The sequence below is a fragment of the Schistocerca cancellata genome, chromosome 4 (genome assembly GCF_023864275.1).
Source record: "Schistocerca cancellata isolate TAMUIC-IGC-003103 chromosome 4, iqSchCanc2.1, whole genome shotgun sequence".
NCBI classification, from domain to species: Eukaryota; Metazoa; Arthropoda; class Insecta; order Orthoptera; family Acrididae; genus Schistocerca; species Schistocerca cancellata.
In genome coordinates, this window is record NC_064629.1 from 870,972,389 (window position 1) to 870,990,997 (window position 18,609).

An 18,609-nucleotide genomic window follows, 5' to 3' on the forward strand; every position below is an offset into this window, starting at 1 on the left:
AGTAGCGGGATGCAGTAATATCCTTTGTTAGTGTGTCGGTTCTTACTAGTCAAAATTACAAAAATTTAACTGAAAACTAAAACAATGAAAAATTCCCGGAATTCTAAAAATATCCCGGGTTTTTCCCGGTTTTCTCCCGGATGAAAAAAATCCCGGGTTTTTCCCGGATCTCCCGGGTCGTAGTCACCCTGTACAGGAGCGGATCCCACTAGATATCTGTGATCTGGTGCGCTTATTCCTGTCATCTACGTACTTCACCTGGTGGGGAAAATATTACGAACAGTCAGATGGAGTGGCAATGGGTTCCCCATTCTCCTCTGTAGCTGCGGACATCTTCATGGAAGCCTCTGAGAAAACGGCTCTGGCTTCTGCTCCATTGCGTCCCAGTTGTTGGCTACGATACGTGGACGACACATTCGTTATCTGGCCTCACGGTGAAATGGAACTGGGAAACTTCCTCCAGCACTTAAATAGCCTGCACAAAAATATAAAGTTCACACATGAGACCAAAAACAGTGGTTCCTTGCCATTTATGGATGTGGAAGTATACAGAGCTGCTGAAGGTAAACTGGGACACAAAGTTTACCGGAAACTAATGCACACTAATCGGTACCTGCATGCGGAGAGCCACTACCACCAAGCTCAAAAGTATTCTGTCCTGCATATGTTAACTGTCCAAGCCTACCTGGACAAGCGATGAAAATAACATCAAAGAAGAATTAAAGGAGCTACAAACATGTTTCGTGCCAACGGCTAGCAAGGTAGCTAAAACCAAAGGGAGCAGAACACGAGAAGAAGGCATAGAAGAGAAGAAGGCAAAGAAGAGAAGCTTCCACTGGTACACTTACCATATGTAAAAGGAGTCAGTGAACAGCTAGGCAAAGTCCTCCGCCGCCGAGGTTTCAAACCGATTTTTCGAAGCAATCACAGGATCCATGAAATGATAGGTTCTGCCAAGGATGTAGTCAACATTCTTAACACAGCAGGTGTTTACGAACTACAGTGTGAGTGCGGGGCTGCCTACATAGGAGAAACAGGGAGACCTGTCAGCTTACGAGTAGCAGAACACAAACGCTATGTATGATTACAACAACAAAACAAATCGGCGTTAGCGGAACACCACCGTGACCGTGGACAACCTATCAGGTTCCAGGAGGCCCGAGTACTGGCGAAAGAATCGTGGATGCAAGAACGCAAAATACGGGAGGCAATCGACATTATTAAACAGACTGACAACATCAACAGAGAAGATAGCTACCAACTCCCCGTGTCCTGGCCGCCGGCCATCCCAGTCCAACGGGCCGCGAGCGGTCACGAGGCAGAAGCTACACGGGACACGGACGTATCTGCACAAACAGCTGTAGAGCAACTGTCAGTCCACTTCTGCACACACCAGGAGGAAAACTTGCCGACCAGAAGCCGAATGCTGATTGGCGGACAGCTACCAATCATTGACGACATGGACATCCACGAATAGCCTCTTTCTTTCCATCTTCCCTTACGTCATGACTAGCCAATCATATTAGAGGGCCAATTAAAAGTTTTACAACAGTGACGTCAGACATTGATAGTCTGTAATAAATAGAAGCACCTATCCCCATGTAAAACCAGTCATGCCATGAGGAAGGCCATTGCAATTAGGCTGAAACGTCGGTTTAAGTTTATTATTGTTGTTAGTTTTTAGCAATGACGCAGCATAATACCCAGAAGAATTTTAATCACTATGACACCAGCCACGGAAGCCTACATTCTTATAACCATTATTTCTCCTTGACTAAGACACAGTTGTTTAATTCTGTTGATAAAGTCGTTGGTGTTCATGATATGATGCACACATCGACCCAAATGCGGTGCAAGGAGGCTGGTCAAGTGTTTTGCCAATCTGTAAGTGGGTGACCCAATGGTGTTCACAATGGGATGAAGAGGATTTGTGGTTTGTGGATTTTTGGTAGTCCATAAAGCGTAGGTGGTCTTCGCGCCTGAGGGAGGAGATTCTTAATAACGCCCTCTTCCAGTGTTGACTTTTGTAGAAACTCTGATGTCTTCCTCATTATTCTTGATGTCGGGTCCCGTAGCAGTTTCCGGTATGTATCCTCTTCAAGAATCAACTGAATTTTGGCGTCGTCGTCAGCTTTATTCAAAATGACGGATGTATTGCCCGTGTCAGCTGGCAGAACCACAATGAGGGGGTCGTTGCGGAGTGAGTGAAGACCATTGGCTAGGGCTGAATGCAATGGCCATCCATCGGTGTTCAGGCCCCCAGCAAAAATTCGACAGCTCATGAGGCCTGTGAAGGAAGATCTAGGGCTTAGAACGCCTGGAGTGTACGAGGTGCATTCAAGTTCTAAGGCCTCCAATTTTTTTTCTCCGAACTGGAAAGAGATAGAAACATGCGCATTGTTTTAAAATGAGGCCGCGTTCATTGTCAATACGTCCCAGAGATGGCAGCACCGTATGGCAGATGGAATTTTACCTCCAGCAGCGAGAATGATAACTGTTTTAAATACTTAAAATGGCGACGTTTTCCTTACTTGAACAGCGTGCAATCATTCGTTTTCTGAATTTGTGTGGTGTGAAACCAATTGAAATTCATCGACAGTTGAAGGAGACATGTGGTGATGGAGTTATGGATGTGTCAAAAGTGCGTTCGTGGGTGCAACAGTTTAATGAAGGCAGAACATCGTGTGACAACAAACTGAAACAACCTCGGGCTCGCACAAGCCGGTCTGACGACATGATCGAGAAAGTGGAGAGAATTGTTTTGGGGGATCGCCGAATGACTGTTGAACAGATCCCCTCCAGAGTTGGCATTTCTGTGGGTTCTGTGCACACAATCCTGCATGACGACCTGAAAATGCGAAAACTGTCATCCAGGTGGGTGCCACGAATGCTGACGGACGACCACATGGCTGCCCGTGTGGCATGGTGCCAAGCAATGTTGACGCGCAACGACAGCATGAATGGGAGTTTCTTTTCGTCGGTTGTGACAATGGATGAGATGTGGATGCCATTTTCCAATCCAGGAACAAAGCGCCAGTCAGCTCAATGGAAGCACACAGATTCACCGCCACCAAAAAATTTTTGGGTAACCGCCAGTGCTGAAAAAATGATGGTGTCCATGTTCTGGGACAGCGAGGGCGTAATCCTTACCCAATGCATTCCAAAGGGCACTACGGTAACAGGTGCATCCTACGAAAATGTTTTGAAGAACAAATTCCTTCCTGCACTGCAACAAAAACGTCCGGGAAGGGCTGCGTGTGTGCTGTTTCACCAAGACAACGCACCCGCACATCGAGCTAACGTTACGCAACAGTTTCTTCATGATAACAACTTTGAAGTGATTCCTCATGCTCCCTACTCACCTGACCTGGCTCCTAGTGACTTTTCGCTTTTTCCAACATTGAAAGACACTCTCCGTGGCCGCACATTCACCAGCCATGCTGCTATTGCCTCAGCGATTTTCCAGTGGTCAAAACAGACTCCTAAAGAAGCCTTCGCCGCTGCCATGGAATCATGGCGTCAGCGTCGTGAAAAATGTGTGTGTCTGCAGGGCGCTTACTTCGAGAAGTAACGCCAGTTTCATCGATTTCGGGTGAGTAGTTAATTAGAAAAAAAAATCGGAGGCCTTAGAACTTGAATGCACCTCGTACAAGATACCATGTCAGCGAGGCTGCTAGTACGTCGGCCAAACAGTGCAAACTGTGGAGCAATGCCGGACGGATCACGAGAGGTGCTTACACCTACGCTATCCAGAAAAAAAAAAAAAATCAGCCGTGGCAGAACACAAGAAAATGGACACCGAATTCTATTTGACAAAATATCTATCGTTATGAGGACGAGGGGATTTTGGGATAGCATCATAAAAGAAGCTACTGAAATAAAAACCTCTGAAAACACCATCAACAAGGACGGTAGTTTGCAGCTCAGCACAGCCCGGGACCCAGCCATCTCGAGGTTAAGACACACACGATGGATGCGAGATGAATACATTACCCCATATGGTGAGAAAGAGAGCACTAGTGACATCACAGCTAGTAGTGCGGCTATATAACGACGTGGCCACAGCGACACAGCAGCCAGTCTTACAACTTGACAATGACTGAAGAGAGCTTGGTCGAAAGCTCGTGGGATTTTAACCACCTGATGCAGCTGGAAGCCAGAGAAAATTTTATTAATTAGTATCCCCATGATTACTGGCATCTCCCATGGCGCGCTCCTTCCTCGTGGGGGCCCTCCCTGAGGTTATGTGATTGTTCACACCTCCCAGGAAATGGACGGATGGACCAATCGGCACATTCAGAAGGTACCAGCTCGGTTAATCACCCCTCCATGGGCCAGGCCGTTACCAGGTGGTAGTACACGTCCTACCTGTCTACCCGGGGCGGGGATTGATTGATTGAGAGAGTATGGAACCAAATGGCGAGGTCATCAGTCCTGCAATTCCAAAGGGAGTTACATAAGAAAGAGAGCCTGTTAAAAGTAAACTAAGGAGTAAGAGGAGTCAAATTATGAAAGAATAAATTTAAACACACACAGTATAAGCATAAAAGGTGAGACCAAATGTAAAAACTGGAAAAGGGGGGAGGGGGGGACGGCGGTCATGGGGTCACAGACCGTGAAGACTGCAAAAGGAGTCCCAATCACAACCAACCCGCCCCTGCTCCAAGACAAAAGGAGAACCTTATATCTAGAAATAAAAACCACTTTCACGGAGGAAACAGAGGACCAGGTCTACCATCCATGGGTTGTCTGGTAATATTAAATTTAAGGAAGCAGGAAGACTACACTTGGCACGAAGGGTCGAAAGAAGGGGACATGCCACCAATATGTGAGATATCGTCAGTCTGGCACCACAAACACATTGTGGGGGTGGTTCATTATGTAGGAGGAAACAATAGGTGAGGCAGATATGGCCAGTGTGTAAACAACATAAAACAGTAGACTCCTTCTGAGAGGGACGGAAATAAGTGCCCCAAACTGCCGTAGACTCCTTGATTGTGCGGAGTTTATTACTATGAGCAGTAGCACGCACACTCGAGGGCAGAGAGAAGGTCATGGATGGCAGAGACCAAGGGGTGATGAGAGTAGCATCAATCGATAGCCTGAAGGCTGCACATGGAGTCGGAACAAATTAAAACACTATGGAAGGAGGCCTGAGAAACAAAAAAGGAGGCCCCTGTAAATGGCTAGAAGCTCTGTGCTGTAAATACACTACATGATCCTGGTAACAAATGGTGCTCAAAGCTGGTAGGAGATGTGAAGGCGCATCCCACCTTATCAGTAGTCTTAGAACCACCAGTGAAAAGGATGGTGGCACCCTGGAACTCTGCAAGGATGGCACATACAAGACACTAGTAAACCACAGGAGCAACAGAGACCTTAGGTCCGTGGTCTAGGCACCATCCAAAAGACACAGGGTGTAGTCCAGTGAGAGCAGATGGAGATCCCGGCAGAGGGTAGTGAGACTCATGCCAACCGGCAATCCCACCCATGGGCGGCTGTTAGGAGGGAGACATCCCTCATTGGCGAAGAGCACAGGGTGTACAGGATCGTCCGGGAATTGGCGAATGGCGACTGCATAAGAAACAAGGAGTTGGCTCCGTGATTTGTAGAGGAGGAATCCCCGCTTCTGTGAGACTATCAACAGGATTAGTGCGAAAGGCACCAATAGCCAGATATACCGGGCCATAAACCTGACTACCATAATCGAGTCTGGACAAAAACAGAGCAGTGTAAAGATGGAGAAGAGTGGAACGGTCTGCAGCCCAAGATGTGTGGGCCAGGAGATGGAGAGCATCAAGCTTCCGCATGCATGTAGTCTTTATGTGACGAATGTGGGGCAGCCATGTCAGCTTGCTATCACAAATAAGGCCCAAGAAACGGGACTGTGTAACAATATCAAGAAGCTGGCTGCCTAAATAAAGTTCTGGATCAGGATGAACTGTGGGTTGACGACAAAAATGCGTAACCCATATTTTGGAGGAGGAAACCTGGAAGCCATGGGCGGTGGCCCACATAGAGACCCATCGGAGCTGGCACTCAGCAGATGCCAGCGAGTGGGAGCTGCACCAGATGCAAAAATCGTCAATGTACAACGCCAGGGTAACCAGAGGCCCAACAGAGGTCACAAACCCATTTATAACAATGAGGAAGAGCGAGACACTTAGCACAGAACCCTGTGGGATACCATTCTCCTGAATTTGAGGGGTGCTGAGTGACGTGCCAACTTGAACCCCGAAGAACCGGTAAGATAAAAACTCGAGGTAAAAATCGGAAGGGAACCATGGAAGCCCCAGTCAGGGGGGATAACTAAAGTGTGATGGCACCAAGCCATGTCATACGCCTTATGTAGGTCAAAGAACACTGCGACAAGGTGCCGGCAGTGAGTAAAAGCCTGTCGGATGGCTGATTCCAATCAGAGTAAATGGTCACTTGGAGACTGCCCTGCCCAGAAGCCACACTGATAGGGTGACAAAAGGCCCCGAGATTCGAGTACCCAACAGAACCTGGAGTTGACCATCCTTTCAAGCAGTTTACGAAGCACATTCGTAAGGCTTATGGGGCAGCAGCTGTCGAGAGACATTGGGATTTTCCTGGGCTTAAGGACGGGGATAACTATACTGTCTCGCCATTGTGACGGAAAAGCACCCGTGAGCCAGATGTGATTGAAGACCCTGAGGAGCTGTTGCCCCTGGGGAATGTCCAAGTGTTGAATCATCTGATTGTGAATGGAGTCTGGCCCTGTGGCTGTGTCTTGTGAAGAGCTAAGGGGCTGCACCAATTCCCATTCAGTGAAAGGAGCATTGTAGGGCTCAACATGGTGTGGGATGAAATGGAGGGGGGTCTGTTCAACTCTGTATTTCTGCTAGAGAAAGGCAGGAGGATAGGAAGTGGTCGATGATGCCATCACAAACTGTGTCGCAAGATGTTCTGCGAGGACCAATGGATCAGTGCACAGAGCTCCTCGGATGTTCAGACCCTGGGACAGTCGACTGTTGCTGGCCGCCCAGAATGCTACAGACCTGCGATAAAAGTCCCCAGGGAGGAAACATAGCGCCCAGCATTCCTTTTTATTCCGCTTAATAATGGAACGAGCCTTAGCATGAAGACACTTAAAAGTGAGAAGGCTGGTCTGGGAGGGTCGTCGCTTAAATCACTGCAGCGCCCTTCAGCGGTCCTGGACAGCGACTGCAACATCCTTGGTCCACCACGGTACCGGCTGATGACGAGGGGGCCCTGTGGATAAGGGGACAGCAGTGCCAGCAGCATCAAGAAGAGCGCCAGAGATGCCTTGCATGACTACATAAATGGAATTTGAGAGGGAGGTGTCAAAGCGGATAGCAGACACGTATAAAGGCCCATTGGTCCTGTGGAATGCCCAACGTGGGGGCCCGTCTGCCTGGCACCCACAGAGGAACGATAGTGTCACTGGGAAGTGATCACTGTCACAAAGGTCATCATGGGATGACCAATGTGTCTTATAGTTACAAGCATTTGTCTCCAGACGCAGGTACGAAACATACTCCCAAAGAGGGAGAGGGGGAAGTGAAGAGGCAGGGGACGGGGGGAAGAATGTAGAAAAGGAAGGTATGCAGCCCAGAAAGGAATGAGAGCCGTACTAGCTCGGGGTCCCATGCTCGTCATGCATGTATCCACGAAAGAGTTGTGGACCCGCTGGGGGAGGGGGGAGAGATAGACATTAAAGAAAAGGGTGGACTCTACATTTGTTCCTATATGTACTGTCAATGCTTCCGCTGTGATATCTAGTCACTAGAGACACCTGAAGTATCAGGATTTTATGTTCCTCATTTAGGGAACAGACTCTGCAGATCAGGAGAGTATTATCTCAATCCTCGACAATTAATTTTGTTTTTCCCTTCCGATGTTGAGTTTCATTCAACACGATTCTTCATAGCTCTCGAATGCTCCACACTCAAATCTGACTAGCAGGAGTCAGTGCTGCCATCTAGCCTGTGTTAACCCAGTGTCTAACGGTAGCAGTTCTGTTGAGAGAAAAAGTTGTAATTATTACAATCAAGTTAGTAGATGTGAAATGGCTAATTCTTCATGCACAGTCCTTTCTGAGGATGAGATTGTAGAGCTTTTAGAGGAATATCTAAGTGAAAATGAGTAACAATGATTTATTTGTCAACGATTCAAATGAAGTGACAATGGAAATAGTCCACCCTGAAGAGTTTCAAAAAATATCATGCAATGAAAAGTTCTGTGCCGTAATGCTTATGCATATATATTTGAATGAAAGTGCACTCTGTGTTCTCATTGCTTTCACAAAGAGACTCGCGTAATTCTCTGTGGCACACTTGCCGCACAGGCGGCAATAATCTAAAGAGGAGCAGATGGAGTCAACCTGTGTCTGCATTACTGAGTGCAAAGGGTTAAAGCACTGTATTAGGAGTGGAAAGTATGACTTCACATCACAACCATAGACTGGGATTTTTACTTTCTCAGGAATTAAATCCACTTTAAAGCAAGTCCTCAACGTACATCACACACAAAATGGAACCACCGTTTCTCCAAGTTTTAGGGTAGCTGTCATCAATCTGCAGTGTTAATTCCTGGTGAAAAATTAACCCCTTTACCATTTTCAAATTTTTACAGGTTGTTATGGATTGGCATTGGGTAGAAGGGCCAGGAGGAAGCAGCCCCTGCTACAGTAGATCAGCCAGGCTGAGGTCTTTCTCATATGAGTGGAGGTAGCTGAGGCACCTGCTAGAAGTTGGTAACAAGGCAGAGGGAATATTCATTTATGTGGGAAAATGAGGGACGAATTACTTTTCGGAAGCAGCTTGCATCTACATGATTACTCTGCAATTCACATTTAAGTGCTTGGCAGAGGGTTCATCGAACCACAATCATACTATCTCCCTACCATTCCACTCCCGAACAGCGCGTGGGGAAAAACGAACACCTAAACCTTTCTGTCCGAGATCTGATTTCTCGTATTTTATTTTTATGATCATTCCTACCTATGTAGGTTGGGCTCAACAAAATATTTTCGCATTCGGAAGAGAAAGTTGGTGACTGAAATTTCGTAAATAGATCTCGCCGCGATGAAAAACGTCTTTGCTTTAATGACTTCCATCCCAACTCGCGTATCATATCTGCCACACTCTCTCCCCTATTACGTGATAATACAAAACGAGCTGCCCTTTTTTGCACCCTTTCGATGTCCTCCATCAATCCCTCCTGGTAAGGATCCCACACCGCGCAGCAATATTCTAACAGAGGACGAACGAGTGTAGTGTAAGCTGTCTCTTTAGTGGACTTGTTGCATACTCTAAGTGTCCTGCCAATGAAATGCAACCTTTGGCTCGCCTTCCCCACAATATTTTCTATGTGTCTTTCCAACTGAAGTTGTTTGTGATTTTTACACCCAGGTACTTAGTTGAATTGACAGCCTTGAGAATTGTACTATTTATCGAGTAATCGAATTCCAACGGATTTCTTTTGGAACTCATGTGGATCACCTCACACTTTTCGTTATTTAGCGTCAATTGCCACCTGCCACACCATACAGCAATCTTTTCTAAATCTCTTTGCAACTGATACTGGTCTTCGGATGACCTTACTAGACGGTAAATTACAGCATCATCTGCGAACAACCTAAGAGAACTGCTCAGATTGTCAGCCAGGTCATTTATATAGATCAGTAACAGCAGAGGTCCCAGGACGCTTCCCTGGGGGACACCTGATATCACTTCAGTTTTACTTGACGATTTGCCGTCTATTACTACGAACTGCAACCTTCCTGACAGGAAATCACGAATCCAGTCGCACAACTGAGACGATACTCCATAGGCCCGCAGCTTTATTAGAAGTCGCTTGCGAGGAACGGCGTCAAAATCTTTCTGGAAATCTAGAAATACGGAATCAACTTGAGATCCCCTGTCCATAGCGGCCATTACTTCGTGCGAATAAAGAGCTAGCTGCGTGCACAAGAACGATGTTTTCTGAAACCATGCTGATTACGTATCAATAGATCATTCCCTTCGAGGTGATTCATAATGTTTGAATACAGTATATGCTCCAAAACCCTACTGCAAACCGACGTCAATGATTTAGGGCTATAGTTCGATGGATTACTCCTACTACCCTTCTTAAACACTGGTGCGACCTGCCCAATTTTCCAATTTGCAGGTACAGATCTATCGGTGAGCGAGCGGTTGTATATGATTGCTAAGTAGGGAGCTATTGTATCAGCGTAATCTGAAAGGAACCTAATCGGTATACAATCTGGACCTGAAGACATGCCCGTATCAAGCAATTTGAGTTGCTTCGCAACCCCTAAGGTATCTACTTCTAAGAAACTCATGCTAGCAGCTGTTCGCGTTTCAAATTCTGGAATATTCCATTCATCTTCCCTGGCGAAGGAATTTCGGAAAACTGCATTCAATAACTCCGCTTTAGCGGCACAGTCGTTGGTAACAGTCCCATCGGCACTGAGCAGCAAAGGTATTGACTGCGTCTTGCTGCTTGTGTACTTAACATATGACCAGAATTTCTTCGGATTTTCTACCAAATTTCAAGACAATGTTTCGTTGTGGAACCTATTAAAGGCACCTCGCATTGAAGTCCGTGCCAAATTTCGCGTGTCTGTAAATTTTAGCCAATCTTCAGGATTTCGCGTACTTCTGAACTTCGCACGCTTTTTCCGTTGCCTCTGCGACAGCGTTCGGACCTGTTTTGTGTGCCATGGGTTATCAGTTCCATCTCTTACCAATTTATGAGGTATGAATCTCTCAATTGCTGTTGCTACTATATCTTTGAATTTGAGCCACATCTCGTCTACATTTGCGTAGTCAGTTCGGAAGGAATGGAGTGTCTCTTAGGAAGGCTTCTAGTGACACTTTATCTGCTTTTTTAAATAAAATTATTTTGCGTTTGTTTCTGGTGGATTTGGAAGAAACGGTATTGAGCCTAGCTACAATGACCTTGTGATCACTAATCCCTGTATCAGTCATGATGCTCTCTATTAGTTCTGGATTGTTTGTGGCTAAGAGGTTAAGTGTGTTTTCGCAACCATTTACAATCCGTGAGGGTTCGTGGACTAACTGCTCGAAATAATTTTCGGAGAAAGCGTTTAGGACAATCTCTGAAGATGTTTTCTGCCTACCACCGGTTTTGAACAAGTATTTTTGCCAACATATTGAGGGAAGGTTGAAGTCCCACCAACTATAACCATATGAGTAGGGTATTTATTTGTTACGAGACTCAAATTTTCTCTGAACTGTTCAGCAACTATATCATCGAAGTCTGGGGGTCGGTAGGAGCAGCCAATTATTAACTTAGTTCAGCTGTTAAGTATAACCTCCACCCATACCAATTCACACGGAGTATCTACTTCAACTTCACTACAAGATAAACCACTACTGACAGACACAAACACTCCACCACCAATTCTGCCTAATGTATCTTTCCTGAACACCGTCTGAGACTTTGTAAAAATTTCTGCAGAACTTATTTCAGACTTTAACCAGCTTTCTGTACCTATAACAATTTCAGCTTCTGTTCTTTCTTAGCACTTGAAGCTCAGGGGCTTTCCCAGCACAACTGCAACAATTTACAACTACAATTCCGACTGTTCCTTGATCCAAGCACGTCCTGTATTTGCCATGCACCCTTTGAGGTCGCAGCCCACCCCGTACTTTCCCCGAGGCCTTCTAACTTAAAAAACCACCCAGTCCACGTCACACAGCCTCCGCAACCCATGTAGCCGCCAGCTGAGTGTAGTGAACTCCTGACCTATTCAGCGGAACCCGAAACCCCACCACACTATGGCGCAAGTCAAGGAGTCTGCAGCCAACACGGTTGCAAAACCGTCTGAGCCTCTGACTCAAGACCCTCCACCCGGCTCTGCACCAAAGGTCCGCAGTCGGTTCTGTCAACGATGCTGCAGATGGTGAGCTCTGCCTTCATCTCGTAAGCAAGACCGGCAGCCTTCACCAAATCAGATAGCCGCTGGAATCCAGAAAGAATTTCCTCAGATCCAAAGCGACACACGTCATTAGTGCCGACACGTGCCACCACCTGCAGCTGGCTGCACACTGTGCTCTTCATGGCATCCGGAAGGACCCTTTCCACATCAGGAATGTCTCCACCCGGAATGCACACTGGATTTCTTCCCCTCCTTAGCCACCATATCCCTAAGGGGCCCCAATATGCACCTAACATTGGAGCTCCCAACTACCAATAAGCCCACCCTCTGCGATTGCCCGGACCTTGAAGGCTGAGAATCATCCTCTGAAACAGGGCAGGCTGCTGCATCTGGCTCAGCCAGAGACAGCACCTGAAACCTGTTTGTCAGACGCACCTGGGAGGCTTTCTAATCAGCCTCCGGGGACGTCTTTCGCTGCCTGCCACACCTTGGAATGACCTCCCAATCAACCACAGGCGAGGACTCAGCCCCACTGCGGGCAGCAACCGGGGCAACCACAGCGGGAGAGTGATCTTGGGACAGACGGGACGAGGGGGGTGCCCTTTGGCAACAGCCTCAAGCTTCGTGACCGAAGTCAGTGCCGCCTGCAGCTGTGAGCGAAGGGATGATAACTAAGCCCTCAGCCGAACACAGTACTCACAGTCCCTGACCATTCTAACTGATGTTGAACAACAGTTACTGAAACACGAGTCCGTGCCTAGATAATGCAAGGGAAACACACAAAGAATGTATGAACTAACCTGTACAAATGCCTAACGACTACGCTACAATCTGCCTGAATTTACGATTACAGTAACTAAAACTCGAAATTACACCTCAGGTACTAAAACGCGATGCTACAACTCTCAAATACTATAATACGCCCGAAATTTATGAATTAAACAATGCAAGTACCCAAAAACACGCAAAGAAATTAAGAAATAAACTATGTAACAAATAAGTAAGCTAGGAGTATACGACTTGCTGCTGGCAGCTGCTTATCCAATGGCAGCAGGGAGCACTGTCAGTTGGACAAGGAAAATGTGATTGTAATTGTTGCTGGCTTCTTGGTATGTTAAACGATCAAAATTCTTGAACTCTTGGATCTTATGTTCTCTTCTTGGGATGTGACAGATTGGTGATTCGGGGTGAGATCCTCCCTGCAATTAGTGTAGCACGGTGGTTGTACACAGGGAACATACCCACGTGTGGTCGGTCTGCAATCACCACAGAAGGGTGTATTTTTAACCCTAGATAACGATCTAAATTTCATATAGCTGAAGTATCTGACAAGTGGTGACACACAGGGTTTTACATCGCACCACTAAAGCACAATATTATCCTGTAATAACCCACTCAAAACCCAAAATAAATGCTCCAGCAGTGTCTACTTCATTATCTTCAGGCTCTTATGGTTCCAAATTAGTATGTAATTTCTCATTGGTTTGCAGTATAAGGTCTCTGTGGAAGTTTATACCCCTGACCATATTCAGTTCCTGTGAGAGATAATTTAAACAGGGATGCAGTACTGCATTTTTACAATCAAGGTAACTTCACCGTACTTGTCTCCAATTTCCTCTATAGAACATAATTGTTTATAACAGAGGGAAACATTCCACGTGGGAAAATATATTTAAAAAGAAAGATGATGAGACTTACCAAACAAAAGCTCTGGCAGGTCGATAGACACACAAACAAACACAAACATACACACAAAATCTAGCTTTCGCAACCAACGGTTGCCTCATCAGGAAAGAGGGAAGGAGAAGGAAAGACAAAAGGATATGGGTTTTAAGGGAGAGGGTAAGGAGTCATTCCAATCCCGGGAGCGGAAAGACTTACCTTAGGGGGAAAAAAGGACAGGTATACACTTGCACACACACACATATCCATCCACACATACAAGACACAAGCAGACATTTCTGCTTGTGTCTTGTATGTGTGGATGGGTATGTGTGTGTGTGCGCGAGTGTATACCTGTCCTTTTTTCCCCCCTAAGGTAAGTCTTTCCGCTCCCGGGATTGGAATGACTCCTTACCCTCTCCCTTAAAACCCATATCCTTTTGTCTTTCCTTCTCCTTCCCTCTTTCCTGACGAGGCAACCGTTGGTTGCGAAAGCTAGATTTTGTGTGTATGTTTGTGTTTGTTTGTGTGTCTATCGACCTGCCAGAGCTTTTGTTTGGTAAGTCTCATCATCTTTCTTTTTGAACATAATTGTTTGATATTTAAGAATGATTCACCATAATTCCTGGTACAGCCTGTAAGTGAGGTACATGTATCTCTCCTTGTCTGACAGGTTTGTTTTCATCTCAATTTGTACTTAACAAAGGAAACACATTAGAGTTGTATCCTACCGTGTTAAAAGTGAGTCAATCACTCTGATGAGACTACTGGAGCCATACAGCCACAAGCATGATTCAACTACTACTCAGCCTTTATGGGGCAAAAAGAATGCACACACCAACAGTGCATTCTCTGCGTAGTCAATGGGCTACCACCGTACAGATATGTAATAACCCTCTGCATAGACTGGCAACCATACTAGGTATTGTGTGACCTTTTTGCACAGTCCATACTGATGAAAAAGTTTGAAATTAAAGTGGAGGTCAAACTGTAATGGGGATCTTTTGTAAATAAACTGAAAAGATGTAGGTTTCAATAAAAAAAAAAGGGTACAAGTGAGTAACCCAATGCAGACACCAGAGATATGGTCAATTCAACATCAAATACAGCATTTATTGAAGTGAAAACATATTGAATAAAATTATGAGACAAGAAGAGAAGAAATACTGCAATGGCTCAGTGTCCCACGTTGCCCATACGCATACTTCGAGTTGTGAGTCCCAAGGGTGAGGCAGGCAATGTTAAGGGGATAGTACGTGAACTTTATCATCTCACTTCACTTGACTGCAACTCATGGTATCAGTTAAGATTTTTTATGGGTATCATCAACTTTTTAGGAATGCCCAACAATGTAACTTTTTAGGAAGGTAAAGAGCACCAACCAAGCCAATTGCTGCCTCCATTAGCACTGTCTGTCCTGCTATTTCAGGTTGATATCATTTCATGAAATTACCTTTCATTCTTTAACAACTCAAAATATGGGATGAGTAGCATTAATAATTCTCGAAGATAATAAGGAAAAATTTCACATTAACACAAAACCAATTTCAGAAAGAACAAATTGATGCCTGTATAATGAAAGAACAAGGCCATTGACACCCAAAATTATGTATCTGACATATGTAACTGTTCACTGGCGAAAATGAGTGCGACTGGCTACCTGGTAACAAATTCTCAATCCCAGTATTCTGTGGAGCAGCACAGGTGACAGACACTATTATCCAGTTGTTCCTTAAACACACACACACACACACACACACACACACACACACACACACACACACACACTCTCTCTCTCTCTCTCTCTCTCTCTCTCTCTCTCTCTCTCTTAAAGGAAGGAAGAGCAGAGTAATGTTTTGCTGACAATGAGGTCCTTAGAGTTGGACCATAAATCTGGATTGGGGAAGGATGGAAGATATAGATTGGCCATGCCCCTTCAATGGAACCATCCCTGCATTTGTAATCAATGAAAAGTTCAAGGGTGACAGAGCACCTGCTCAAACAGGATAAGGGTGTGAAAGGTAATTGCCTATGTCCTCCTCGAAGAGGCCATCCTGGCATTTATCTTAATCTATTAAGGGAACCTGTGATAAATGTAATTTTGGATGGCTGTAAATGGGATTTCAACCCTGCTCTTCTCAAACTGACTTGGAGTTTGAGTAGTACAAGGAATTATTGATTTCACAAGTTCTTATCATTTCTGTACTTTGATAGTTAGTGGACCCTTTAACATTCACAAGTTAAAATCCCTAGTTCTATGATTGTAATCTGGCTTCAAATCTTAGCAGTGACTGTTCTTAAATGGCACCACTAACACATGGTTGCTTAAACAAAATTATGACTGGTGCCTCTGCAACACTGTGCTGTATTTAACATTGGTATGTACTCCACTTAACAGCAACAGATACTGTGAGAGGTTGCCGCCACGTAGGCATTACTGCTCACCCGACACCTCTCAGTTCCTAGCAGCAGCCTCCAGATGTCGCTCACAAACAGATCATTTTCTGCTTCAGCGGCACTTCTACCTGTGTATCATACTCATCCTCCGAGTGTCTACAGCTGCCAGCTGTAAACTGTGGACTACATTCCTTCCACCATGTACTGGCAGACATGGAAATTCTTCTGCCAACAGGCACAAAAACGATGTACCACAGACATTCGCACAATTACAATTTATCAGTTAAGACAGTTCAGTGCCGCCTCCCAGTTCAGTAAAGTACACTGAAGATTTCCTTCTGACTTAAAAGTTGCTATTTATGGAGAACTAGGATCTGGACAGTAACATTCTATTACAACATTTAACAACAAACCCCCTGTCACATGTTGTCACAGTGTTCAGTAAAGCATCTAACTCAGCCCAATGAACAATGCCACTTTAGCTAAGACATTCTTACACAATCTTGATGTATGTGTGTGTCATTCAATTTTTTCAGACATTATGAAACTTCTGAACACACAAATTACACCACAGAATACGGTCCAAAGTGTGAACAGTAAAATAATGGTAGTATGAAATAACTAAATAGGTAAACTGAAGTTTATACTCACTTTAAGTTTCAAGCTCCTTTCATGTAATTGCGACATATCCTTTTTAATCGTAGTAAGCTTTGTATGATACTGTTTCACCATGGTGCACTGTCAATTGAAAGAAATCACAAATGTTACAATAATAAGATTGGGAAAACGTCTACATGTAACAGTTCAATTCATTTAGCATCACACATACAAAAATTAAAGAAACTAGTCAAAGACAAAATAGGTAGGTCTAATGCCTTATTCACAGCAGTTGTTAACAGTTCAATTTCTAACAACTAGTAGCACAATTATTGACAGGTCTTTCAAGATGGAAAATATTACTGTCTCTTCTTAATGTTATGGAATGGGGAAACTCTTAGCGGTTACCATTTTCTTTGTAACAGTGAATTGCAATCTATGTTATCAAACTAATGAACTGAGGAGTCATGCGTTGCAAGTAAAAAATACATTAGCACATTTATTATTATTACCATTTCTTGCAGATCGTTCGTGCACTGCATTTTATTTAGCTTTTCATTTTCGTCCTGCAGTTGAGTGATAACGGACATCTGTTTTTTTCTGAAATAATGAGAAATTTGTAAAACGATGAGTTACAAAATAAGAAGTTAAATGAATAGTTGGCAGTGAACATCTTACAAGACTTGTCTACCGCCTATTGACGCCTAGCAGGTATGAAACAATGGTGCTTATAACAAGTTAACTGTTATACAAATAAGTGGATTATACTGTATTTAAATAACTAATAACTTCATTCTATTATATAAACACACAACTGAACTAATTATTCTATAAATGAAACTCACGTTAACTCATCGAGTTGCCCTTTCGCTTTCACAAGATCCGATTCGTACAAAGACAACAGTCCCACTGTAAGCTTGTTAATTCCATCATCATCTACAATGTGCCTGCTGAAAGTACAATTCATTATTACCCATACCCTTCAGAAACCCAGTAAGCCTTCAAATTACTAACAGACCTCTCGACAACAGATGCTGAAACATTTTCATCATGCGACATACTCAAACGTCACTTCCAACCTCTGGCAAACCGTAAACACACCCCTACCATTTCACAACAAAAACTACCACATTACAAACTCAGCTTACAAACTTCATTAGCTCCACTGTCCAAAGAATTTCACAAAAAAAAATACTGTTCTTGTTGATATCGACAGAAATCTTCGATATACGCTCGCTTGACGTGCTACATGTGAACGATTACTAGTTGACGGAACGGTACATCATAACATTCCACACTCATAGCCAATTTTGCACAAGCCGGAACAATCAGTATGACAACCGACGCGCAGCTGTCAAATAGACGGCCGGACTTCCAGAATGAACGTTTCGTTGCACTTTAAAAACAAAGCAGTTTTATTCTCTAATATATGCATTTACACGTGTAACAAATACGCATGAGAACGATTCACTGATATCTTCCCATTTACGTAGTATCAAATGGAATTGTAACAAGACTCGAAGGTTACTTAACACGAAAAAGGTACATGTGCAGAAGTCAAGTATACAGCAGGACATGTCATATGCACGGAGATGAGCACAATGCTAGGCTTGACACATGAAAGAACCTGTTATAATTTTTCCATTGAAATAACCGAATATGGAATTTTAAGAAATGACGATAATTATCGTATACGAAAATAAAACGTTGTACAACTGTCAAGTATAGGGTAGCATGTACGTAATTGCAGCACATTAAAAACAATTTTTCCTTCCAGAAAAAATGTAGAAGATGGAAGCTTGCTATTATGTATTAACTGTAACATGCACCAAGCGGTTTGTAATGTTGTTATACAGTCGCTTAAGTCATACGAATTTTATTATTTATTTATTTATATTGTTTAGACCCATAGAGGATTACATACAGCAAATTATAACCTTGGTTGTTATTTTTATTGTTCTTCCAGAATTGTTTCATCATCTCGCTATGCTTAGCTCGACGTTCATCTGACCGCTTTCTGCTAGATTAGATTAGATTAGATTTACTTTCATTGCAAT

The 18,609-nt window shown here is 44.2% G+C and overlaps 1 protein-coding gene across 2 annotated transcripts in view; it reads right to left on the reverse strand.

The window, feature by feature from the left end:
• The window catches only part of LOC126185014 (biogenesis of lysosome-related organelles complex 1 subunit 6-like), a 35,216-nt gene extending 17,474 nt beyond the window's left edge, over nt 1–17,742 (reverse strand). The window contains exons 1-4 of one of the 2 annotated variants that reach the window (XM_049927739.1): nt 17,571–17,742; nt 17,398–17,499; nt 17,065–17,152; nt 16,607–16,693 (exon numbers count right to left, since the gene is read on the reverse strand). In XM_049927739.1, coding sequence (XP_049783696.1) covers nt 16,607–16,693; nt 17,065–17,152; nt 17,398–17,499; nt 17,571–17,611 — 318 coding nt within the window. In that variant the 5' untranslated portion in view covers nt 17,612–17,742. Of the gene's footprint in view, nt 1–16,606; nt 16,694–17,064; nt 17,153–17,397; nt 17,503–17,570 lie in introns of both variants that reach the window. The other variant, XM_049927738.1, reaches the window with a different exon arrangement.
• Between the last annotated feature and the right edge of the window lie 867 nt (nt 17,743–18,609).